The 27583-nt window shown below is 36.1% G+C and overlaps 2 protein-coding genes across 2 annotated transcripts; both read right to left on the bottom strand.

The window, feature by feature from the left end:
- Positions 1-75: 75 nt before the first annotated feature.
- Positions 76-20279, bottom strand: LOC146162731 (uncharacterized). The gene is made up of 10 exons (XM_083385282.1): positions 19995-20279; positions 18902-19011; positions 16199-16287; positions 15072-15199; positions 13727-13892; positions 12223-12428; positions 8624-8900; positions 5767-6044; positions 4274-4377; positions 76-844 (listed from the first exon to the last, which is right to left on the bottom strand). Exons 1-10 carry the CDS (start codon positions 20101-20103, stop codon positions 770-772), a joined length of 1542 nt encoding a protein of 513 aa, XP_083241408.1. The 5' UTR covers positions 20104-20279; the 3' UTR covers positions 76-769.
- A 2906-nt stretch (positions 20280-23185) lies between these two features.
- LOC146162730 (uncharacterized) lies at positions 23186-25923 on the bottom strand. Its single transcript, XM_083385281.1, has one exon. It carries the CDS (start codon positions 25921-25923, stop codon positions 23617-23619), a length of 2307 nt encoding a protein of 768 aa, XP_083241407.1. The 3' UTR covers positions 23186-23616.
- Positions 25924-27583: the final 1660 nt, after the last annotated feature.

The following is a 27583-nucleotide window of genomic DNA, read 5'->3' as shown; positions in this document are numbered from 1 at the left end:
TCATACATGTCAATTTGGAAGCCTCTTAGTGGAGAATTCCCAGTATTTTTTAAGCCAGCTAACTTAAAATAGATGTTGGCAGAGTTTATTAACAAGAACACACTCACAAAGTCGACACTGCGATAGCATTTTGCGTTAGTGGAACACCGACAGCAAAAATAAACAAAGCACGACACGTAGGCAGCGTTCGCGGTCGTTTTTCAATTGGTGCTTTCTTTTTAAATAGCAAGCCGTAACAGCCACACATATCAAAACGATGTTAAAAATTGCTTTTTACTGGCCCTTTGATTTTGGGAAAGCAAGACATCAGTCAGCAATTTGTCGTTTTGAAAAATGTTTTGTCATCGAAATAAGGCCTAAATAACGCCTGAAACTGTAGGGAGAGGGTATGGGTCGATCGGGCCCGTCGGTCTGGCATCGGCCGTTTTGGTGACTATGTTTGGTCGTCCTAATTTGACCGGCGCCGCTGTTCTGGCACCGCATTTTCGGGCCCCGTTTTGGGGTTATTCGCGAATAATGGGTGGGGTTTAAAAAGTGGTTAGGGTTGAAATTATTAAGGGAGTTAGTGATGTATTTAGGAGTTGGATTTGAGGTTAGATAAAAGGTTGTATAGGCCCGAATCTGGCCATTTAGGTCTCATTCCACGGGCCAAAAGTTTTTCACGTTGTACAATCCGTTTTTTTTCAGCCGTTGTGTCGAAAACGCGTCCTAAGCTTGTATTTACACGCAGCAGTAATGCGAGTCGAGGTGTAGAAGATGCTTGTAAGTTTCACTTCTGTGGAATAATCCGGCAGCGACATTGCTTCGATTCGGAATCGTTACCAGGACACACGAAAGAAGCAAGCTGAAAAAAAAACAAATAAGAGGTACGGGATGAGAAATGGCTACAATTGTGATAAAAAAACGCGCACTGAGGACTCGCAATCGGACGTTTGAGTGGAAACATTACCAGTTGGAAATTATAAGACAGCAGAAAACTTGAGACTGTATATTCGAATACACAACTATATGTGATGAAATGTTGCGATCGACGTGTTGGCTACCTTTTACCTATGGTATGCTGAGAATTTACACGACTCTCTCATTTCTTGTCGCAAGAGTTTTTTAACCTTCGCATATGGGTGAAGAACAAGAATATTTGAGGAAGCGTAACTATTTCATTTATGTACGACGAAGCTAATTCCCTGCTGTATTTTTATTTAAAATACGGGTTGATGAATTTTAGAGACCGTTTTGGTTATTCAAAACACCTTAAAAATACTGTTTGTCACTATGTTGACCGTTGAGTTTCTAGACGTAACTAGAATCATAGCGCTCTTTTTTGTAAAATTCATTGTAACACTTTAGTAATTCCGTTTTACTTTTACAAGAAAATGGCATTAAACACATGGAACAAAATGAGAAATTTTTAGATGTCATTAAAGACTATGGAGCCGCAAAGACAGATTTCCTCCAGGAAGAAAGATATATTCCAATTAAGTGTTGTTTACATGCAAACCGCACATGACAGGCAAGCATTGTTTCGTCACAAGGGCAACAAACAACATTATGCTCCTGTGTGTTGACGTGATTTAAACTGGTGTAACACGAAAAGTGGCACAGCACAAAGTTGCTATAGACCGCAGGGATTAGAGGGGTTTATACGTTGGTGTAAGACAGCGGTGAAAGTTAGGCGCAACGGTTCGGAAACGTCGGGGTAGGTCTGAAAAAACGAAAACGTTCATTTTTCCCAGACTATTTCGCCAACTCCCAAAATATATTTAAACTAAGACTTCAGTTGCATGTTTGTAACCTCAGCTTTCATTTGATCACATGTTTCAGCCGTTCCGTTATGGCGTAACTTTGTGACGACATCTCCAAAAAATGTCAACGTTTAGGTAAAAAAATTATTCTACTTCCGCCCCTCGTGTAAGATTCGTCAAACAAGGTTTTTAAATATTAAACATCCTTTTTTGGGGGTCACACCATGTGTACATTGTACATGGCAACGCAGATTCCCTATGGTTCAGTGCACAAATGTATTTACCTATTATAATTATTTCTTTTATCCATACGCTACATATTGTACTAGACATTTCATACTATGTAGGCCGATATTCGACCACTCAACCACGTATCACACGCATGCGTATATCCGTGATTACATCCTTCAGAAGCCGCAATTTCAAGTACACTTAATAGTGTGTAATTGATGCGCACTTGCAGTTACTGCTTACAATGGATAATTTGGTTTCACTGCATATCATTTTCAACTTGGTTTCAATAATCTACTGAGTGCCTTCAGTCAGAATTGGATAACTAGATTTATTTTAGCTTTTTTAAAATTAGATCAGAATTACAATTACTTAATTCTTCAAAAAACAAGTATAAACTAGAATTTGAACTAGAATTATATTCAATAAATTACGATCAATTTAGCTTAAATTGCAATTTGTTTTATTTATAATGCAAATTGCAAGTATCTCCCTGCTATTTTTTAAGGTTTTGGCATTTAGGCTGTAAAGTTCATCCAAACAAATCGTTTTGACCAAACGTTTTAAGTCAAATTCTTTGGTTTCGACCGAGAGATTAAAAATGCCGTTGGACAAAGTAGCATTTTTGGTAAAATCCAAATTAGATTAGAACTAGAAATAAAGCACATAAGCATAAAGCATTTAACAAATTAGATTAGAATTAAAATTAGTCGCATTTTGCTCTAATTCATAGAATTAGAAAACTAGAATTATCTAGTTGTCCAAGTCTGCCTTCAGGAAGGCACAGTAAAATCATTTGTTCCAACATGTATCCTTGCAAGCTGGATAACGTTAGAAACCAACTAGCTTGTGGTGAGATTTGAAGTTGTGGCCAGGGCTACCGAGTCCGAGAACCCGAGTCCCGAGTCCGACTCCGGCTTTACAGTATGTGTTTACCAATTTACGTAACTGATATAAGGGGATATACATCAATCCAACCACATTGAAACCGTCAAAGAAAACCGTTATGACCAAGTTTCATATCACGTAGTCTTAGACTTATACATCGAAGAAGTTTGTATGGTCCTATATCTTACTATCCTAGTAACACAAAAGCGAGTTCTATCTTTTGATGTGTTGCCTGGTGGAGCTAACTTTACACTATTAACACAAAGTTATGTACTCTAACTATTTTTACTTTACCTTAGAGTAAGTAACAATGAACATAATGTTGCTGCTAGCTATTGTATCATTTATTATGGGGGTGTCGTATAATTCATTCACTCACAACACGTAGTTAAAAAATATTCAACCATATGTTATTCCATCTTTACAATTTACAGTTTGCCGCCTTTTAGTTTCGAAATTCGGTACTGCGCATGCGCACGTCGGATTCAGGACTCGTAACACCACCCGGGGTTCAACGTGCGCATGCGCAGTACCAAATTATGAAACTGAAAGGTCACAAACTGTAAATCATAAAGGCAGAACATAATGAAATATTTTTCCAACCATGTATCGCGGACCTGAGCAAAGTTGGCGCGCAGGATTGGTTTTGGGCAATATCTACAAAAGTTGTGACGATACAAAGTTTAAATTTCTACACAATCCTTATATTGCTTACATCCTTCCAGCAATCACACTTTTAGCGAAAAAATCAAAAATTTTATCACTGCTCAAGTTCGACATATGGCCTTTCGATTTCCAATGCCCCAGATAGCATCTAATATTCACGTGATCGTGGGTGGATGAATGAAATGACACCCCTATGAGTGAATTGTTGAGCATCCACCTTATTTTAGTTAGGTTAATGGGTGAAATACAGTACGTAGAGTCGGAGCCGGACTCGGGACTTGACGAAATCTATCATTTGGCCGGATTCGGATTCAGACTCGGGTTTATTTTTTTGGCCAAAGTCCGACTCGGGTTATTTTTAACCGACTTCGCAGCCCTGCTCGTGACCCCGACCATGCCACAATAAGTTAACCATCTATAATATTCCCGAATTATATTGTAACATAACCCTGTACCAGTCCAGGGGTCAGCAGACTACGGCTGGCGGGCCAGATTCTTATTTTTCCAATAATTAATGTACATATTAAAACGATGTTTAAACTTTCTCTTTACTTGCCCTTTGATTTTTCAGGACTCACAATTATTAATCCTTTATTAGCGGAAATATTTTCGGACGTAAAATGACTTTTAAACAAAACGACAATTTCGTGAAGCTTAACATAAAGTTGAAAAAAAAAATTAATTTTTATTTTAAAGATTTTTTTTGATGAATACAACTATTTTCTTCACGTTTTTTTTAATCGTACCTGTACGCTTCCCCGGCGGCACAACCTGGATCGTTGTGAGAATCTCGAGGACCGACATCTTCCTCCTGTAGTACAACTCGACCAGTTCGACCACTTCGTCCAACCTGACGAGGGAATGGGCAAATTTAAAGCAAATAACTAGGGCGATTATTTTTTGACCAAAAAAATTAAGAAATTTTGACCTGAAAATTAAAAATTTTCACCTGTTAGAAATACATTGATTTAAATAACCTAGGCGCCGTTGTTCACACGTTTTTTTGTACCGTATATTGGTCTAATGAAGATATAATACGGTGAGAATGACTTTGAATATAAATCAAAACTAGTTTTTGTTTAATTTAACGAAAAATTAAAAAAAAAAAAAAAAAAATGAACGACCAATTTAAAAAAGATGACTATAGTTAATTTTGTAAACGATTTACGTGCATTTTTATTTGATTTTTAACAAATCAAAAAATATTCGCCCTACTGATAACTAAAACCAAGGAGGCCCCAAAACGATTATTTTACCCGAAAGTGTGATTTCAAGGGAGTGAATAATTCTAACACAAAAACCAGGATTTCAAAAACTTAGGCTAAAATTATGCAAAAAAAAATAATATTTTTAAAAATTAAAAAAAAATTAACTTACAAGGTCCTTGTATAGACAGTTGTATAGACATTTTTTGCTTACAATGCCTTATTTGAATAAAAAATGCGCTAAAGTTTTAAAAACAAAATAAATAGGAGCTCCTAAGGAAATTTTATTTATTAACAGTGTGTATAAGACTAGTTTTTTATATTGGTGGGCAATTTCTCGTTTGTGTAATTTTTGCCTTTACACTGCCTTACTCTGAATTTAAAATTCGACTTCGTTCAAAAGGTTTAAAAAAAATATAAGCAGGAGGCTCTGAGAAACGATTAGTTATTTTACCCGAAAGTGTTTGTTTGTAAAGGAGTGAATAATTCCAATACAAATCCCAAACGGATTAAACAAAATAAGCCTTAAAAAAGCATTTAAAAAAATTTAAAATAATAAAAAATTTAAAATAACAACGTATTTTATCTTTTAATTTGCAGGCCTTGCGCGGACAGTGTTTTGCCTATTAAACTTAAAAATTGCGCTAGATTTTTAAAAACCATTAAATAAACATTTCACTTGGAGTGAGTGTTTTTTATTTGAAAGTGAAAAAAAAACAAAGTATAGTTAAAAAATGATAGTTAAAAATATCGCATGGTTTGTACGGGAAGTTTTTGCTGTGCGATTATTTTCCGCTCTTGAATTTCCCCTACAGTGCCACTTAGAATGCACAAGAGTTAAAAGCCCTAAAGGAAAATATATTTTACAAAAATTTAGGCCTTTTAAAATGACTCACAAGGTCCTAGAAAAAGTTTTTGGCTACACTGCCTCACTTTAAAATTAAAAATGCGCTAGAGTTTAAAAACAATTAAATTAATATTTTACTTGGGAGTGTGTATTTTTTATAAAAGTATATTAAAAAAAATAAACTTACAAGGTCTTTCATCGCATGATTTGCACTCCTGGTACTTGCAGTTTCTCGTCTGTACGCTTTTGCCTTCACACTGCCAAGGGAACCTGGAATTCTGGCAAACGCGTCGGCGCCGTCTTTTCACATTTCTTTGGCCGCAGGGGCACACCAGAGGGTCCCAGGGACCCCAAGTAGTCCAGGTAGGGGGTCGACAGGGTCCGGTGGGGCACATTTCCTGCTCGGTTGGGTCACCGAAACAGCATTCGGGGCAATCGACGGCGATGGTTCGGTTGTAGCCACAACTGCAATAAAATGAGATTTTTTTTCGATTTTTTATCAAATTTTTCAGGTTTTTATTGTTTTGCCAAAAAATTAAAGAAATTATTTCTCATGGTTACTTAAAATGTATTGTGGCTACAACTGGAATAAAACAAGATTGTTTTTGTACTTTTATAAAGATTGTTTTTGTACATTTGAATATTTTGTCAAATAAGTATTTTCTCTTGGTTAACTAACAAGTAGTGTAGCCACAACTTACAAAAACAAAACAAAGATTATTTGCGTTTTATTTTATGAAGTGTTTTTATTATTAGTTTGTCAACTGTTTAAAAAAACATATAAAGGTCTAAAGGAGGGGTGTTCAAATGATTTCTGCCATGATCCACCAGAGTCAAACCTGACAACATGAGACCCACCAAATACGAATAGTAAACATATTGGACACGCTTTAATTTTTATGGTGCTTTATTTATGTAAACGCGATAACTCCAATAGTTAATCTTGTTTAGTGTTTGTTAACCTTTTTAAGTCCGGGCGCACGTGGCGAGCGAAGCGAGCGCGATTTTTTAGGTATACCGGCATTTCTGTTAAATTTCTTGCAAGTTTTTATTACATTGCCGAAAATGAAAAATGTTAAAAAATATATGTCCAATATGTTTGAATGCGTTTTCCTTTAACGGTAACGAAGCGCTGATCTAGTGCAAAAGACCGCATCAAAACGTAAACAAGCCGGACGTAGAAAGATGATTCGCGCGAAGCGGGAGAATTTTTCGCACTTACGGTACGTAGTTAAAATAGTCAAAAAGTATTATGAATTTTTATTTTTTTACTTATTCTGTCAACTAATTTAAAGAAATACTTTTTCTCGGTTAAATATATAACATGATTGTAGACACAACTGGAATATAACACAATAAATTATTTCGTATTTTTATGAAATGTTTACTGTTTTTATTTATCTTGCCTACTGTTTTTCAACTAAAATGTGTTGTGGTCACAACTAAAACACGGTACAGATTTATTTTTGTATTTTTATGAACTTTCGAGGTTATAATATTTTGTTAACTAGGCTATTTAAAAAAATGTTTTATATTTGTTCTTTGTTATTGTGAAAACCGTATAGTGGCCACAACTGAATAAAAACACAATACTTTTTTTCGTATTTTTTGAATTTTAGTGTTTTTTTAGTTATTTAGACAAATACTTAAAGAAATATTTTCTGTCTTTAAACTAACATACATTGTAGCCACAGCTGAATTAAAGCACAATAAATTATTTTCGTAGTTTTATAAAATTCCGTTGTTAAAATATTTTTTCCACAATTTAATTTTTTAAAAAATCTGTTGTAGCCATCACTGGAATAAAACACAATAAATTATTTTTTCGTATTGTCACAAAATGTTTTGGGTTTTTATTATTTTGCCAAAAAATTAAAAAAACATTTTCTCTCGATCGACTACCATGAATTGTGTACGCAGTTCCGATTTTAACTGGTATTAAATATATTTTTATATGCTCTTGGTTACCGAAAGATAGGTCTGTGACCATCAGGACCAGTGATTCTCAACCGCTGCTCTCAACTGTACATTTTGCGGCTCTCACTAACGAAGTGAAAAATTAGTTAGTAGTAGCAGATTTGCAACAAAGGAAGTAAGAGAAATCAAGAATTAGTGATTCGTATCAGCAAGGACGCCGAGTACGAAGTACTAACGTTACCGGGTTACTTCCGTCCTGCTGTTTAAAACAATTTTGCTTTTTTGGTTTTGTTCACCCCTAGAATCTATCTCCAGATTTCATTCACCCTTGTCTCATGAAATGATAACACTATCTCGTCTATATATACTGGAACAGGTTGAACATCCTGAATATCCGCCCTGCTCGCAGGCTAGTATCCATTTCTGACGGTTCACCCCTATTCACCCCTTTTGGTTGGTTCACCCCTGCAAACATTTGATTCACCCTGGGGTGAACCATTCACCTGATTAAGAAACACTAAGCTATGGCAATAAGAAATAGCTATTTCAACAGTGTTAATTATTTAGCCTAGGCTAGCGTTATGTATAGTTGTTGTTTTCATGTTGCTTTCTTAATGTTTTTTAATTATATGCCTACTGTTGTTTTTATGCGGCTGCTTGCAAACCTTAGGTTTGAAATGCGGCTCTGGCACTAACAAGATTGAGAACCACTGATCGGGACCTTCTGAAGCGCTCCAAAAAAGTTTAAACTTATTTGTCATATAGTTATTTGCAGTTTTTTAGCGAGAAAATGCAACTGTATGTAGATTTATTTAAACAGGAGGGTGTTTTATTTAAACAGAGGGTTCTGTCACGGCGATATTACTTCACAATCCAAATATAAACTCCATCTTTTCAGTTGACATTTAGTGACGTCATAATTAAATGTTGTTTAGCACCCCTGTAAAAAAAAAAAAGTCGGCGTTCTAAAACACCGTTCTACCTGCAAACCCTGGACCTATTTTTGATTCATGTTTTAGCTGTTTTACCTTATACCAATTCACTTTTTTGTTTTCGATATTGTATTAGTTTTTTTACCTTCAACCCTGTAAAAAACAAACAAAGTCGGCGTCATAAAAACGTCCTACCTGCAAACCCTGGACCTTGTCCGTGCGTGTTTTCCGCAGGGGGGACATTCGGGCGACCAGTTGCCCCAGTTGGACCAAACGGGCGGCCGGCACCCAGGGTAGGGGGGGAACACGAAGGGCCGCCGTTCCAAGGCCTCCCCCTTGCACCTTCTTGCTGCCACCGAGCGGGTGGGCGTGACACCTGACCTGCACGTTCTCGATCGTGATTGGACGCCCGGGGAAAAGCAGCTGGTGGCGCATGACGGTTGCCAGGGCGACCAGCTGCTCCAAAAAGGATCTGAAAATAGATATTTGTGGCTGCGGGTTGTTGTTTGGGTGTTGTTTCTATGATAAACAACAATACACATGTTTTTTGTCTCCAGAGTTAAATTATTTTGCAATAAGAGGACTTAAGTTAAATTATTTTGCAATTGAGGACTTAGGCCATTTTGCATTAAAAATTTAACACCATAATAAAACGAAGCTAAAACCCCATACACAAGTAGGTGGCAATTTGTCAACGTTAAAAAAATCACAAGATAATAGCTGCAGGTTGTAGTTAGACGTAGAATGTATATCAAAGCCCATACAGAAGTAGGAAGGAGTTTTAATTATTATTTACGGCCTTTCGATCCGGTTTTAATCCACACATTACAAGGTCAAACATATACAAAACCTAGAAAACTAAGAAGTGCAAAAACAATATTTCAAGGTCAAACATCTCGGTTACCTTCGACTGGTAATTTACTATTTTCTAAGTTATATATTGTTTCGATTAAACACAAAAAGTGAGTCTAAAAGCCCATATAGGAATATATATAGCAATTAAAAACGTTTTGAACAAATCTTAAGGTAATGTTTGGATGTTGCAGTTAGACGTATAGATTGAATATCAACGCCCATACAGAAGTAGGCAGCATTTTGTAAATGTTAAGAATAAATGTTAAGACAATGGCTGGAGGTTGTAGTTAGACGTAGAATGAATATCAAAGCATATAAAGAAGAGGTAGCACATTGTGAACGCTTCGAAAAAAATTGTTTTTCATTTTTTACATGTTTTAATTGATATATGCGTACTGTTCAGGCAGATTTCAGAGAAGCATTTGAAAACTAAATAAAGATTTATTTGAAACGTTCACTTTTGTAAAGTGCCACTTCTGCATGGGCATTGATATTCATTCTACATTTACGTGCAACCTCCAGATAAGACCAAAGCTAAGCTCATCATCATTATTCAGTGCCATGCCTGAACCAGGCTTCGGCTGCCATGAAACGCTGTTTTCTCCATATGTGACTATTTCTTGCCAATTCAAAAATATTCTCTGGTTTGACGTCTAGAAAGTCCCTCAGTTGATTAATAAGCATTTTTCTTTGCCGTCCAGGTGAACGATTTCCACATTTTTTACCACACGAAATTATGTACCCTTGTTTTTGTTGTCTGGTTATGTGGCCGAAAAACTTGAGTTGCCGAAGTTTTATTGTGCTTAACAGTGATCTCTGTTGATTGGTCTGAATTAATACCTCCAAGCTAAATAGTCCGCTCATTTTGTACCAAACACTTAAGCACTTTAAATAAATAAGTAACCGACTTAAAACAATGGAATTACTTTCCAAGTAAAAGTGTATTATACGATTTCATAAGCCAAAGTCTGTGTAGGTTTTACGGAAAATGTATCGCGATTTGTTTGTGTTTTTGAATCAAAATTATATAAATTCGCTGATAGTGTTCCGAAAAGTCTGTTTCTATCTAATAAAACGACAAGTTAGTCCACTTTAGAAGGATTTAAATCTCGGCCGGACCGCAGGTTAGATCGACACACCTTAGCTGCAAAAGGCTAATCACAGCCCCCGGCTGTTGTTTTGTTAAAAAGAGAAATACACGCAGCTAGTCAGGTTGGTTGTATTACGGTTTAAAATACACAGGGATAATTTGAACATACTGTTGTTGCCAGGCATTGTTTTAATTGTAAAATTTTTCTTCTGGCAAAATTTTATTAAAGTACCACCTATTTGGGCAATATAACTGCAACTAAAGGCAAAAAAATGTAAATATACCAGACTAACAAGAAAGGAGGCGAGAGAACAATTTTTTGACAGGGCCAATTTGTAGAATAAGGTTCCATTTTTACGGCTTGGTCGACTTATATTTAACATGTTTACGGCTTGTTTTTTTATAATTTATTATTTGCGTATCACCAAACCAAAAAAGGCGCACAGATAAGGAACTTCTGTATTAGCACGGGTGGCCTGTAGGAGCCCTGTGGTACTACATCGATCCGTTTGCCACAAATTGTCACTCAAATTCTTGTGTGTGCCAGTAACTTAACCAACATTTTTTTAAATTGATTTAAAACAAATATTGTATAGTTTTGTCAATTTATTTTTCAATTGGGCATGAGAAAGGCTATTCTTTTTTTACTTTAAGATATTACCTATTAGTAATGGATTGATTTAAACAACGCATTATTGTATGAAGTATTGTATTAGTGTCTTGACGTCGTCAGTCACTAGATTTTGATGTTTTACTGACAACCGGTGAAACATAAAACAGTATTTTTTTTCAGGTTTATGCAACACTCATGCAGGTGACTAGTTGATATTTTTTGCATATTTCAAACAAACGTACAACTATAAAAATGCCAAAGAAAAACAAGACGTTGGCCAGTTGACTTAAAACATTTTGACTAGAGTAAATTTTGAAAAAATTAATTTTTTTCGCCGTAAATCCATATTGGCATTTTCATTCTGTACAATTCAGCTTTACGAAACTGAAAACTAGTGGTTGAAGTAAAGGGCAACTATGAGATCGAAAATGAGATTAAAAGTAAATTTAGAACACACAAGCAATTTACAGGCGAGAAAAAATTACTCTAAATCGTTCAAATTAGAAAACTAGAATTATGTAGGGATAATAAATTGTAAAGCCACAAAGTCTGGTAGATCGACATCATCTTGATTTAGAGTTGAGACGTTTCGATACGAACTTGTATCTTCAGTTAATGTGACTGAGAAGTGGTATCGAAACGTCCTAATCAAGATAATGTCGATGTACTTAACCTTTTTAGCTTTGCAATTCATTATCAAGCTACATTACAGATCGGTGCATACAGTGTACGCTAGACCAGTGCTTCTTAAACTTTTTTAGTTTTGTTCTACCCTAGCATCGATCACCAGACTTCATTGACACTTGTCTAATGATATGCTAAAACTACCTCGTCTATATATAGCAGCACAAAATGACTTAGATTGTTTCGATTTATGTTAAGATCAACTCAAGCTTAGTTTTACTATTGAAAATTTACAATTTCTCGAGTCCAGGAATATAAAGCTACAATAAGCACAAAACACAGTCACAAATTTTTGTACATACACTCAGTGCAAACCAACTTCACTATTATAATAGGCAAAAAAAACACACCAAGAAACAACAGTTCAGTAGTCGATTTACTGCAGAGCTATCATCCACTTCTAACGGTTCACCCTTATTCACACCTTTTGGTTGGTTTACCCCTGCAAAATTTTATTCACCCCGGGGTGAACCATTCACCAGGTTAAGAAACACTGCCCTAAACATATCTAGTTTGCAAAGCATAAGCCCAGTGCACAAAAACATCACTTACTCCCTGGAAAGAACTTTTCGTTGCATTCTGTAATAGCGCGTCTAATGGGGGCGTCTGTCCGAGTCAGGGCCAGGAGCCTGTAGGGCCATTGTGGGGGTGCATCCGGGGGCAGGGTGGGCTGGTTTCGGGAACACTGTCTCCCACAAGCATCGCAACTAAAAAAAATGTCAGCCAAGCGTTCCAAAAAGTTGGTTTCAATAAACAAGCTTATTAAAAAAATGGTCCGAAGACATTTAAGTGCAAGTCAAATCATTTGGGTAATAACTTAAGTCCAAGTCAAGTCATTTATAAAATAACTTAAGTCCCAGTTAAATCATTTATAAAATAACTTAAGTCCCAGTCAAATCATTTATAAAATAACTTAAGTCCCAGTCAAATCATTTATAAAATAACTTAAGTCCCAGTTAAATCATTTATAAAATAACTTAAGTCCCAGTCAAATCATTTATAAAATAACTTAAGTCCCAGTCAAATCATTTATAAAATAACTTAAGTCCCAGTTAAATCATTTATAAAATAACTTAAGTCCAAGTCAAATCATTTGGGTAATAACTTAAGTCCAAGTCAAGTCATTTGGGAAATAACTTAAGTCCAAGTCAAATCATTTGTAAAAGAACTTAAGTCCCAGTCAAGTCATTTATAAAATAACTCACAAAGACGATTCTTTTGTGAAACAACTTAAATCCAAGTCAAATCATTTATAAAATAACTTAAGTCCCAGTCAAATCATTTATAAAATAACTTAAGTCCCAGTCAAATCATTTATAAAATAACTTAAGTCCCAGTCAAATCATTTATAAAATAACTTAAGTCCCAGTCAAATCATTTATAAAATAACTTAAGTCCCAGTCAAATCATTTATAAAATAACTTAAGTCCCAGTCAAATCATTTATAAAATAACTTAAGTCCCAGTCAAATCATTTATAAAATAACTTAAGTCCCAGTCAAATCATTTATAAAATAACTTAAGTCCCAGTCAAATCATTTATAAAATAACTTAAGTCCCAGTCAAATCATTTATAAAATAACTTAAGTCCCAGTCAAATCATTTATAAAATAACTTAAGTCCCAGTTAAATCATTTATAAAATAACTTAAGTCCCAGTCAAATCATTTATAAAATAACTTAAGTCCCAGTCAAATCATTTATAAAATAACTTAAGTCCCAGTCAAATCATTTATAAAATAACTTAAGTCCCAGTTAAATCATTTATAAAATAACTTAAGTCCCAGTCAAATCATTTATAAAATAACTTAAGTCCCAGTCAAATCATTTATAAAATAACTTAAGTCCCAGTTAAATCATTTATAAAATAACTTAAGTCCCAGTCAAATCATTTGGGTAATAACTTAAGTCCAAGTCAAGTCATTTGGGAAATAACTTAAGTCCAAGTCAAATCTTTTGTGAAATAACTTAAACCCAAGTCAAGTCATTTGTAAAAGTTTTGCAAACGCTGCTTTCACGATTTTTTAAAAAAATTCACGATTTTTCAAGAAAACTCACCCATAAACCGTGTATTTCCTCACAAAATCGGTTAAAGCGTCATAATCCAGCGGTGCTACACCTCTTATACTTCCAGCGTTTGACTGAAGACATCGTGTGTAGTCCGTTTTCGGTCGGGAAATCGCAGGTCCGGCTAAACCTCTCTTTTTACGTTTCTTATAACGCACTGAAATTACGCAAAAAACAGAAGCTCTAATGAGAATTAGGTATAACACAGTGTGGGGAATTTACAAAAGACCTGTTAGGTAAAAAAAAATGTTGTATAGGCCTGATTCTGACCATTAAGGCCTTATTCCGACGGGTTCGGGAATTATTCCGATATATACGTCATTACGATTACTGGGTATAGCAAAATATATTTTAATTCAATAATTTACAAATTACATGATTGTTTCAGCATAGTAATGACATCATTTGGTATCGGATGACGACACTTTTTGTCCGAAATTTTGTGTATCGTTATCGGAATTAAAAGTCAAATATCGGACATACGATTAGTCTTAATTATTTTCTACCTTAAAAGATAAATTTATCAAAAATAATATGTTAACAACTGATTGTAACCAGGGCTGGGGAATCGGGGCTAAGCATTTTCTCTGGAGCCAGAGCCGGAGCCATTGTTATTATTTTTGTGGGGCTGGAGCCGGAGCCGGAGACATTTTTATTATTTTTGTGGAGCTGGAGCCGGAGCCGGAGCCGGAGCCATTTTTTATTTTTGTGGAGGTGGAGCCGGAACCGGGGCCCTTTTTATTATTTTTGTGGAGCTGGAGCCATTTTTCAATTTGTGGTGCTAAAGCTAAGAAATTATATTTTGTTCCATCTCCAACGTTAGTTAGCCAAAAGCAATTTTAAAACTTGCCATTGAATAAGTGACTGGTGGCACCAGAGCTGGAGCTGGAGCCGGAGTCATTGGGTGTGTGTTTGATGGCTCCGGAGCTGGAGCCGGAGCCAAAGGATTGAGTTTTACGACTCCGGAGCTGGAGCCGGAGCCATTTAATAATTGCCTGATGGCTCCGGAGCTGGAGCTGGAGCCGGAGCTAATGCTATTTTACGGTGGCTCCCCAGCCCTGATTGTAACTAAACTTCTTGCACTAAACCAAATTTTGGTCTACTAACTGGTAAAAATATCTTTCTAAGTTTTAATTTAATGTCAAGTACCGGACATTCCTAGTCTTAACCATTTACTTTTGCATGTCTTTGCAAATGGCCGTATTTGTCTAATTCTCGATAGGGTAATAAGGGGAACTATATCAAGACAAACTGTATTGAATTCTCGCCAAGCTTTCGCACAACCGTTTGTTTATATATAGTGCTACATGATTAACCTAATTCTACATGGACTTACGTGAGCCTGAAGATGTATCGTATTCAAATTCGTCAATGCACTCTTTCGCCAAACCTGCCAGAGGATTTTGAAGGAAGCTGTCGATTGCTGCTTTCCAGCAAGTAGCTGTGTCTGTACCCCCGGCAGAACTACCGAAGAAAAACAATCTTGTCATAAGTTTTTTGGGAATAAACTAAAGCCTTACAAACACAAATTATTAAAAATTAAACATGGTTTAAAATATGGGCTTAAGCACATTTTTTTTGGGGGGGGGGATTTTACCAAGACCTTGCAAACACCAAATTAATTAGGTTTGAACAGAGTTTAAAATACGACCGGGTTAATTTTTGCAGACGGAAAAAGTTGATTGGTTATTTTTAAATTGGACTTGCTTATGCAACTGAATCTTTCAGGTCGTGGCGCGATTTTATTTACTTTCTCGCCTTGTTACGCCTTTTGCATCTTCGTTTATTTATTTATTTATTTTTTTTTTTATTTTTTTTTTCATCTTCGTTCATTTGCAGCAGATAATGCGACTTGGGTAGTTCATCACTTGCCTTGAACAGTTGGTTTTAAGTTTTTATTAGCGTACTTCTTTCTTTATATTGTGCTATGTTTTTATATAGCAGGGGTGGCCAACCAATCAGATACCAAGAGCCGCATTTGTTACTTGATTAACCACAAAGAGCCACACTTTACACAAATGAAACGTAAAGAATAGCCTACAACTCTAATTCTTTTTCTCTCCTACAAAGTGATCACACGAATAACATTCAAACAAACTGAGTTTCGGTTTATTATGTTCTGTAGTTACGGTAATCTTTATCATTGATGTGCAACCGGAATCGTTTGTTTTTAACCGCACGGATTTAGGCAGATTATGTTATTCGAAAAAAAATCCTGACTAATACATCGATCAGATATTTAATCTTTTTAATCTTTGTAAACGGCCGTATTTGTCTAATTCTAAATCGTGTAATCAGGTGGCACTGTATAAAGACAACTTGTGTTGATGTTTTGACCTAATGAAACACGTTGTGCGAAGGCTTGTCAAGATTTTAATACAATTTTTCTTTATATAGAGACACCTGATTGCCCTATTTAATATTTTTAGACGCCAAAGTTAAACTAAGTTAATGTATAAGAACCTGCATTGCCATGCATCCACGTCGCAGTACCAAACCGTCATCAAAACAGTGTAATCCACAGGCGTCTGCCAGCCAAAATTGGAAAGCAGCTGCACATAAAAGAATAAGAGTAGACATAGGCGCCGAACTTGGGTGTGCCGAGCGTTATGAGGCGCTCCGGAATTTGAGCAAGTTACGCCCGAATCAAAAGTGTTCAAAACTTACGTATGCAGGAGGCCATTGAACCCGCAAACTATACTTTTTATGACAAACTTAATGTTTAAAATAGGAAGATATCTCCTCGCCCTTACACGTAAATGAAGACAATGATTCAAATAGGAGCAAATTTAATTCAGACTTTACTGTTTTAGTGAAAGTCAGTCAACATTCTATATGAACATTCTATTTGAATAAGAGACTGATAATGCCTTACTTTGTGGCGAAATATGTTTCTCTTTTAAAAGATTACAACTTATTAATGACTGACTTTGACTAAGACAGGAAGTCTAACGTATATTTACTATACTTTTTAGTTATACGTTTTTTTACCCGTTATAATGGAAACTAGTTAAGAAAGTCACACAACGCTAAATGGTTTGTTTCAGTGGTAATTTGCAACAGCACAAAAGCTATTATTAGGAGCTGTAACGTTTCTATCTGAATATTAATCATTTACCACTGGTTGGAAAAACGCCCCTGAATTTTGAATGTCAGGCGCCCGTGACAGTAGAAACGCGGCAAGCAAAAAATCTCAACAAACTAAAAACAGAATGGCCAAGACCATGGACATCGAGTTTGGGGGGATTCGGGTGCACCCCTAGCAGAATCTTGGGGTGCTCAGCACGGCTGCGGAGTCGGACTCGGGACTCGAGGAGTCGGTTTGTTTTGCTGCAGTCGAATCGGGACTCGGCAATCGAGTAAGACCACGTAAAACTACCCGAGTCCCGATTCCGACATGCGCATGTGTTTTGGGGGAAATTTCTCCCCCAAATTTCTTCAGCGGTTTTCCAAATTTTGGACTTGCAACTTTTTGGTATTTATAGGAACACTTGCGGTCTCTTAAAACTACTTAGCGGTCACCCAAACTAAACCTTAAAAAAAACCTGAGCATGCGCACTACCGAATTTTAAAACTGATATGGCCGCCAAATGGAAATTGTAAATGTGGAATAGCATATTGTGGAACATTTTCCGACCATGTATTGTGAGTTAATGAATTATATGACACCTCTATAAGTGGATTGCTGAATATACACGTTATAAGAGTTACGTAAATTGGCGGAATACAGGCTGTAGAGTCAGGGCCGGACTCGACACTCCACAAAATCGCACATTTGACCGGAGTCGGACTCGGGTTATTTTTAACCGAGTCTGCAGCCCTGGTGCTCAGTCGCCCCCTAAATATTGATAAATCTTCCTGTAATATACTGCTTATTTTTGTAGGTGCGTACAGATGTGATAGTTACTAGCACAAAAATTATGCGGCTCAAAAAATTTCATGCAAGAAAAAAACTATAAAATACGTTAAGAGCAAAATATAGCGGAACATATTTTAAACAAATAAAATACCTGCCTAGCCAATATACTAGTACTTTCAACTAGTTTAAAACTGTTTTTATTTGCCGAAGCGAAACCGACAGGGGCATTTTCTAAAAATGTATGACGCAATTTTTTTCGCATTTATCAAGCAACGAAAGTAGGTAATATCCAAAGTTGAATACATATCACTCCACGTATTAACTCGGCGGGAATATAATGTCGTCATATTTAGGAGAACATTTTGGGCACCCCTGTGAAAAAAAAAAAAACTTTAAGCGTCCATGGCCAAGGCAATAAATGAAAAATATATGTTTAAAAGACTGTCTTAAAACTAAACGAGAAACAGTTAAATATTGCTGAATTAAAATTCTTAACAGAAAAATCATTAATAAAAAGCAAGAAATTGGGGGATTTCGTTTTAAGTCTTAAAATTTGAATAAAGTCCAATTGCTTTAAAGTTAACTTAAACGCCTAAAATTGACCTATATAACAGTTAAAATAGTCTATATTTTGCTCTAAGTTGATAAACCTAAATTAGGTAATAGGTTACAGGTTCTAGTTAAATGTATTTTTTTCCTACTTAAACTACTATTACTTAATTAAAAAAACGCAGTGGTTAAATTTTAATAATGTCAACGCTTTTAGTCCAAGGTATTAAACGTAACAAATACTTTAAAAAAGCTGTTTTTCCAAGCTTTAATAAAAAATTTTACCCCATAATTCTTAATTATTTAGAACATTATAGATTGAGTTTAAACGTAAAACCGATTATGTAAACTGGGTTTGGAACACAATACACGGGTTTCTTTAGTAATTTCAATAAAAATATAAAAGCCATAATATTTGATAAAAGCGACATTTCGCAATTTACAGACGTTTCAGCAATAACTCATGCCATCATCAGTCAAATATTATGGCTTTTATGACTGATGATGGCATGAGTTATTGCTGAAACGTCTGTAAATTGCGAAATGTCGCTTTTATCAAATATTATGGCTTTTATATTTTTATTAAACTGGGTTGGTTTCATAGTTTTTCTTGAACTTTCTCACAGCCGTGGTTATACAACTTTTGAAACCCATTTTTACTCAAGACTGTTAACGAGCCATTCCACTATTTAATGGCAAATTGTTTCTAAATCTTTTGGTTAAAGTCTAAAAAAATGGATTGAAATATTACAACAAACCTTAGCACCCATGCACGAAGTAAAGTAGGCCCTCCACACAGCTGATTCTGCAGCTTCGCTCGCCGTATTACGCTTTTTTCGGCCTCCAAAACCTCGAAACCAGTGACATCCTGAAAACCAATAATATTTTTTCGATATTTCGGCGCCGTGTTGTTGACAGCCTGTAAAAAGTTTCATTCCAGTACCGTTTGGCCAAATATGTTTGGCCTGAAATTCTTGACAATAAGTCATTTGTCGCGCAATATCGCCGTGTGCGAAATATATTTTCTGGCGTATATAATCTAGAATTTCACAACTCATGAGTTTAAAGCGACATATAATCACTAACGGGAATGCAGCGTAAAGTGGCAATCCGGTGAAATTGTCCTGAGACTATTTACCCGGCTAACAAAGTAATTTATAATCGATTTCCTAAAAAAAACATGAAAATTTTGCAAAATTCGGAAAGTTAAATTAAATATTACCACCACCCAAACGCTAACCCCAACCCTAACCACAACCAATAAATAAAAAAATACTAAGTTTTGGTGCAAGCGTAAAACGGCGATCCGGTCAAATAGGCACTTCAAAATTTTAGGCGGGAATATTTGGCGTCGACATACTATGGAACTCAGTAAGCACATAACCGAACTAAAAAACGATACAAAAAAGTTGCTTTTTTATAATTTATAAGAAAAACAGCACACTTATCTTTCCTGTAAAATTTCGAACAGTCAAAAAAGACAATTCGCCATTTTGTAATTATTGAATCGCAATCAACGAAGGTCGATCACTGCTTCTCTGAAGCGAACGTACAACCGAAAAAAACATTAGAAAATTCCTGAATACGGAACAGCACTATTTTTTTGTTTTTGTTGGTTCTCTTATAGAAGCATACTTTGCTTAAGTGACATTATAAGCACAAATACTTTTATTGTTTTCCTAACTGATTTTTTTTCGTTTATACACAACTATAGAACAGGCGAAATACGAACGAAGTGCACATGAAAAAGAAGATACTTTTGTATTTTCCACCCTTATGCCCAAACCCCATTCCATTATTAAGTCATAGCTAACAAAAAACGCGGTGGATGACACTTTTTTGCAAGCTTACCTGCCGTGAGGTTGACAGCGATCACCAGCAAAAGAAGAGCAATCCACAAACGGTTCATGGCTACTGCAAATTCAACAGCAATGCTGGTTAAGGCTGTAATAACGCACATAAAAGGCTTTAGAAATAATAATAAATCCGCACAGGCGCTATCGTGGCTTCGGGTATTTAAAAATAAGCAATTAGCGCTCTTTGGTAGATTTTAAGATTTTTTATTAAAAACTGATAATACATATAGATTTAAAATTTGTTTTTAAATTAAAACAACAACGTTCTAAATTGAAAGAAATCAAGAGAATATTCCTTCTAAAAGGCCCTACCAAAATAATAATTATAAAAGTTTTAATAAAGCTTATTTTAAAAAATTCTAGCAAAACAGTTCATAGTCTTTCTAAAGTAGCCATAAAAAATAAACCTGAAAATATTATAAAGTTTTTTTTTAAAAATTCTACCAAAAACACATATAAGGCGTTCGCAATTTTGCGAAAACAGACTTGGCGACAATTTCGTTTGAGCGAAAATTTTCAACGAGAAAAAAACCCGGAAAAACCTGCCGAAACCTACAAAAACAGCGACCGGCTTGCAGCAAAGCTTAAACTAAGGCAAAAACTCGCCTTTATTAAATGCATCCATCCAGTGCATTCCTTTATGGTGCGCAAACGGCCCAAGGCCATCCTTTGTTTCTCGCTAATCTTTGATCGACGGAGATTCCCGACTCTTGCTCGCACGCATATGCCGATGCATTTTGCACGAATCGTTGTGGCCGTGCTGCAAGGTGTGACGTCACGAGCTGTGCGACGGAAATTCCCGCCTTTTTTCCCGCGCATTCTTGAGCAGTTTCGATGCATTTTCTTGCGGCGCTTTCCAAGAAAAAAATAGTTGTTTGTGGGTTGTTTTGCCTAGACTAATGCTTCCCAACCTTTTTCAGTTTGCGATCCACTTTTAATGCAGGTTTTAGGGTGCGACCCACAATGAGGTATGATCAAACGAATGAAAACGAATTAATGAGAAAAGAAACAATGCAATTTACTATTAAGGTGAAATTTAAGCTTGCATATTGGATTGTTACGTATTTGTTACATGTTGCATAAATGTTACGTAATCATAATGCAATAATTTCCCGATCAAATAGAAAACTGTAGCATTTGGAATGCTTTGCGACCCAGTGCGAAGCACTGGCCGAGACCAAATTATGGCCTGTGGCGAACTTCTTTAATGAAGATAAGGTACCGTTGAAGTCGGGTGAAATTCAAAACTTAATTTTAATGAAATTTTAAACTGTATGACAATTTATTTAGGCCCACTACAGTTGTTATTGCGCATAGTTATATTTCCTTTGTATTACAATAATTACGTAAAGAAAATTCGACCCTTTTTATCCGGCCTGCGATAGCAGGCCCCTACAGCAGTTATCCATCTCTTTCAAAAATAGTTTAGTTACCCCCTGGAGCAGGGGCGGGCAACATACGGCCGCGACGGGATTTTGAGCGGCCCGCAGACAGTTTCGGGTTGTGGCTCGCGGCCACATTCTGCCACAAATAATAGTGATTGCTAGTTATTCTTTAGTTCTTTGTTTTCTTTGTGTTTTAGATTTTTTTGTTTTGTGTTAACATTATATTTAGAATTTACAATAAATATTTTCCCATGGATTTGCTAAGAAACGTAAGTTTGAGGAAGAGTGTTGCGAATTTAACAAGGATTGGATGCAAGAATACTTTTTCACTCAAGTCGGCAATAATCAGAATTTTCTTTCCAATGACAAAATCTGCCTGAATCCGAATGGTGAAAACAAACGATTCTGGTTGCACATTAATCATAAAGAATGGTTGGATGTTATAAGATGAATATATTTCGCTACTAAATACATGATTAGTATTGATGCTTTTAGTAGCGAAATATTATTATCTTATAACATTCAAACATGCTGATTTTTGGTTTACCAAGTTCTGTCTTTGTTCATTTTTTACATCGGGAAGAAAGCAGTATGTTTGATGTGCAATAAAAGTGTTGCCGTGTTTAAAGAGTACAACTTTAGCCGCAATTATGCGCCAATACATGCAAGCTTTGGCAGTACCTAATCCGACCCGCCAAGTACTTTATTTTCCCATATCTGACTGCCGATGGGAGAAGTTGCCCGCCCCTACCCTGGAGTGTGGAGTAGGCCATGGTTCCTAACATGGGTGACGCTTCTAACGATCAGGGTGCCAAAAACATTTCAAATCCTTGAAATGATTCAAATCCTTGAAATGATTCCAATTTTTCCTTTATTGCTGAGCTTCTGTTATGACAGTAAACCACTCGGCGAAAATGCTTGTAACTTTGGTAAACTATTTATATTTTGTTAAGGGTGTAGTAATTCCCGAAAGGAGATGAACTGCTGCGTGAGTGTTTCCCCTTAGAAACACAGTATTGGCGGTTTGTGGCTATATCCACGTTGCTTAAATTTACTCTATCCACATTTTACTTTAGATGAGATGCCTGTCAAAAACCCAGTGTTATGAACATAAGCAGTCATTTACTTTGGGGATGTTTGATCTAACTAACTTTAAAATACGCTATCTTTAACATTTTGGGGTGTTAAATACCTCTTAATAACTATTTTATTTATTTTTACTATTATTTAATTATTATCTGATAAAAAATTATAAACATTTTACAATTAAAAACGTATTACAAAAGTTATTGGCAGTCAACTTCCTGATAGCAAATGACCCAATAAATTTACAAGTTATTGGACAGAAAATATAAAAATGGAAATACATTACCTTTAAAATGCAGCAATTGCCAAGAGTATGGTTTTTTTTCAAAGCTATTTTCAGACTTATTTTGGATTTCTAAAAAAGAAGGGTTTTAAAACGTTGTGGCCACAATTAAAGCCAGGCAATAATGTATGATTGTAAAGTAAAATATATGATAACAAATTTGCTAATTAGTGGATAAAATATGTTGCAGCGTTTGGTAATAATATTTTGAATAAACATTTTTAGCAATATATGGAAAAATAGCTTCACAAAATTGTAGACAAAACAAGAAACAAAAAATCCAATCAAATAACATTAACTAAAGTAAGTTGTTGCAAACACAATTATAATCATTAATTTGCTAATTTATTCCATTTAACAAAAAAGAGGTATATATACTAATTAGTTTCAACATAACAAATGGTTTAAAAAAGTTTTGCGATGCAACTTAAACTAGATTGCAGTGAAATTGGTTAATAGTAGCAGCAACTAAATATTACAATGTTAAGTTCATTTTCCAAGAAAAAAACAGCTTAATTGGTAGATACCAGTGTTGTATAGCCTTAAGGTTTTGACTTCTGTCATTGTTCTAAGTCATTTTTACAAACGACTTGACGTATGTTAAGAATGAATACTGTTTAGTAAAGTTGAGTTATTAAAGCCAAAATTTTATTAAACAAACTATTACTGGTGTTTTTGTTGCCAAATATTTGTCAGAATGGGATGTGTCTACCATTTTTTTAAGCCAATGTTGTGACTTGGAATTGACTTGTGATTTGCTAAAAATAATTTGACTGTGAATGGAGTCATTTAAAAATGAATTGTTTACAACACTGGTAGATACCATAAAAAAACAATTTTTGAAAGTAGAATTCAATAGAAAACTAAATCTTTTTGAAAAAGTTAGCAATTGAAGGTTGAGATTTAGGCGGCTTACGAAGCCCACTTGCACGAGCCGTTACAAAGTATTTTGAAACAAGGGACTTTTTACTTTTGTCCACATTTCTGTCCAAACCAAGAGTCCTTTTAACTTTTTGAGTTGATACAGGTGAATTTTTTTGGCTTTCCAATTCTTCGTCAGAAGAAACGGTAAAAGTTTGAGGACTCTCTATTTCGCTGATTTTGTCTTTATGTCCGTTTGGTTCGGGTAAAACTGCTAAAGGGACCCTAGGGCTAATTTCATGTTGCTGGGAATTGTTTGACAAATTTGTTATATCAGTATCGTTTGATTTCAAGCTTGACACAATATCATCCGATTGACTAGTTTCTTCTAAAGTTTGACTACATGATGCAATGTTTTTTGTAGTTTCAAAACTTGCGTTTAAAATATGAAACTTTTCTTGAATGCCTGCTTTGCCACATTTTGTTTCACCGACAAGGTATTCAGGCAGTGAGGCCCTTTTTTTAGGGGATTTCGCATCAACAAAATCAGAATCTGCTGTGGTTGACAAATTTGCAGCTGCAATTGCCGGTTTAAATAGCTTTTTCTTTTTTTGCGGGGACGTCAAGAGCAAAGATTCTGTGCGAGACTTTTTTGACGACAGGGAGCTTTGCGAAAAAGGATTTTTCCTTTTGATAGGGGAATTATGATTGTCGTTAATTTCACCGAGGATCTCATCTAAAATTTCATCCCCAGTGTTACAATCGTTCTGTGAATTGACCGAAGGTGTTTTCTTGTTGTTTAGTTGCATTTCGACAATTTTGTCTTCGCCATGTAAGAAATCAGTGAAGCTGCACACTTTGGGAGATTTAGAAACAACATCGTTTGGTTTGGAGAAAAATCGACTTTTAACAATTTGCTTTTTGGGTCGAGATAATTTTGTAGTTGGTGTGTAAGACTGGGCTAGAGTCGAAAGTTCTGAAAGGTCAATTTCAGTTTTTACCATATTTTTTGGTATTTCTTTTGTTTTTATTGTTTCATCTTCATCGGCATCTGGCAATCCTGCATTTTCAGACACAGCCAAAAGTGCGTCACTTGCATTATATGTTACAACAGTCTCGACTTTGGCCTCCTTCTTTTGGGGTCTTTTAACAGGCGATGACTTTTTCTCTGGTTCCTCAAATGTTGTTGTATCTTTGATCAAGAACTTTGACATTGTAATTGTGCTCTTTGCCCAAATACTCGGCAACTTGCTGAGGCTTTTGCGTGAGCGTACCCAGTCAAGAATGTCAAAGTTACCCATAACTTTTTTAGTGTTTACATCGATATTTCCCAGGGCAAGTTGTAATGCTTGCTGGTTTGGAAATTCGCTTCCCGCGTACTTAAAATCCTCGGCAGTACAACCAGGTGGATAGTCATTTAATGGCTTCAACTTTCTTTTAAAAGGATCGTACACAAGTTGATATAGAAATGTCTTATCTGCCCGTTCGAATTCGGGGCCGTATGAAGCTTCGACCGGTGGAATACCTTTTATGTACTGATGCAATTTGCGAGCAACCTGGTACGTATCCTTGCTCTTTGAAAGTTTCAGAGCTTTACAGGATTTAACAAGACCGACTCCTTTGATGCTTGGGAGGTAATCGCACCCAGATAAGATGCACATGTGGCGAAACAAATCAGGGGTAAACCCGACTAGGTTCTTCACCATGCCAAGGTTTTCCAGGCAGATTTCCTGGCCACGTCCGTTTGTGTCCATCTTAAAAATTACCTTTTTGCAGCCGAAACACAGAAGGTCAGAATCCTCAGTGATAACTGCCTCGACGTGATTGTACTTTGAAAAAAACGCAAGCTGGGCGTCGGCTTCGTAAGGAGCAACAATGCAATCCACACCTTTAGCCCTGGCAGCTTGCATTACCTCAAGAGCCATAGCAGAGGTGACGCTTATGCATTTTGTAAAGCAATCCCTTGCCCCGCTATTATTTCCCTCCCTTAAAAGCTGCCTTCCCTTCTCAAGATTCTCCTTTCTTCGCTTGTGCCTTTGCTGTTCAACCAGTTCCTTAGATGGCAAGCGGCAACCGTCAAACACAAGGATCGGTTTTACGTCGTACGATTCCAGCATCGCTATGTACTTCATGCAGTACTTCACATACTGGTCAGTCTTTTCCTTTTTAGCTAGCTTGTCGGCACAGGCAAAGCATCCTCTGTGTATCCAGCAGTACGTATCGATGGCCACCTGCTTGCCACAGTATTTGCGGATGTGGATGTTTTCCGCCGCGCTGCGCACAAACGGTAGAAGCCCCTGTATTCCCATCCCCAAATATAATTACACACAAACCCTATTAAAAATACATTTTTTCTTTTTGGGTCTATAGCAACAAGTATTCACGTTGCTGTAAAATGTAAATAAATATTAGAATAAATATCAATGCCAATACGCAAGTCAGTCTGGAAAGTATGGCAGGTCTAGACAAAATACCGGGTGTGCATGGCCAAAAAAATCTGGGTGTCCCGGAGCAACAAAGGTCAAAAGTGCAACCCGCTATTATAACATATGGGAAAACCGGGTGCATATTCATTTTCTAGGGGTGCAGGTCTAGTCTGTTATAAAAAATCGTATAGGTCCACTTGCCATGCTGTCCATAGTGGGATTCCAGCATGCCTGACTGCATTCCATAATTTGTGGCCGCCACAGATTCACGCCAAATTATTTTTCGGCTGAAATCCTCATCACAAAATGGGACAATGTATACACCAAAAAACACAATTTTGTTTCGGCAAATTCACAAGGCCATCGATGTTTCACATGATTTTGGGCAAGCATTCCACGCCAAAGATCTCGGGCTGGAGTCACTCGAATGCAATTGGGCCAGCATGCACAGAAATTTCCATCCAATTTTTGGCGTTCTTTCACTTATGTATGTAAAAATTAATAAAAAAAAAACTTTCTTTAAATGTCGCTTACCACAACGCATATTGTTTGGGTTAGCGTTTGGTTGAGGGTGGGTCAAGTTATTATTATTAATAAACATAATATTACTTGACCCACCCTCACCATAACGCTAACCCGCACCCTAACCCAAACAATATGCGTTGTGGTATGCGGTATTATTTTGTTTTGTTTTTTGCATTTCACGGCGCTCTTTCACTTATGTACGTGAAAAGTTATGCAAAAAACAAAACAAAATAATACCGCATACCACAACGCATATTGTTTGGGTGAGGGTGGGTCAAGTAATATTATGTTTATTATTAACTTGACCCACCCTCAACCAAACGCTAACCCGCACCCCAACCCAAACAATATGTGTTGTGGTATGCGGCATTTGAAGAAAGTTCTTTTTTTATTAATTTTTACGTACAATAGTGAAAGAGCGCCTATAATCGCATAATGTTAGTCGTTTAGTTTTACAACTTAATCTGCTATGTACGTCCCAGATTAAAAACTTTAGATTTTGCAGCTTGAAATTGCGCGGCTGTAATAACATTTCCGCTCAAATTTACGCGGCTGTAATAACTTTATTTGTAAAATTTGCACGGCTGAAAATGGAGTACTATACTGAAAACCATTAGCGCGACGAAAGTTTTCCGCGTTTGAGCGATTTTTCGCGGCACACCGCATTTTACGTTGATTTTGCATGAAATGCGCGGCTATGACAGCGGCTGAGTGGGAAACTGGCCTTACTTTCAAACCTGGTGTACATCAAACTTGCCAAACCTGCAATTCATTGTAAATGTAAATAAAATAATTTCCCGCGAGATCGTACTTCTCACATCGGTTAAAACGTATTTTTTTAAAAGTCATTTAAAAACAATACATATACACAATGATATAAGCCTTATTAAAAAAAAATTATTTTAAAAATAAACCAATTTGACCCTACTGTAAAAAGTTGGAATTTAGTTTTGTCAAATTCTGCTTTTGGACCACTGGAATTTAGTCTTCGGTCCACGTAATTGCCAACATTGAGAAA

This window comes from Ascidiella aspersa, chromosome 3 (assembly GCF_963924565.1).
Source record: "Ascidiella aspersa chromosome 3, kaAscAspe10.2, whole genome shotgun sequence".
In the NCBI taxonomy this organism is placed as follows: Eukaryota; Metazoa; Chordata; class Ascidiacea; order Phlebobranchia; family Ascidiidae; genus Ascidiella; species Ascidiella aspersa.
Note: the sequence above shows the minus strand (reverse complement) of the source record. Positions and strands in the feature narration are given on the sequence as shown.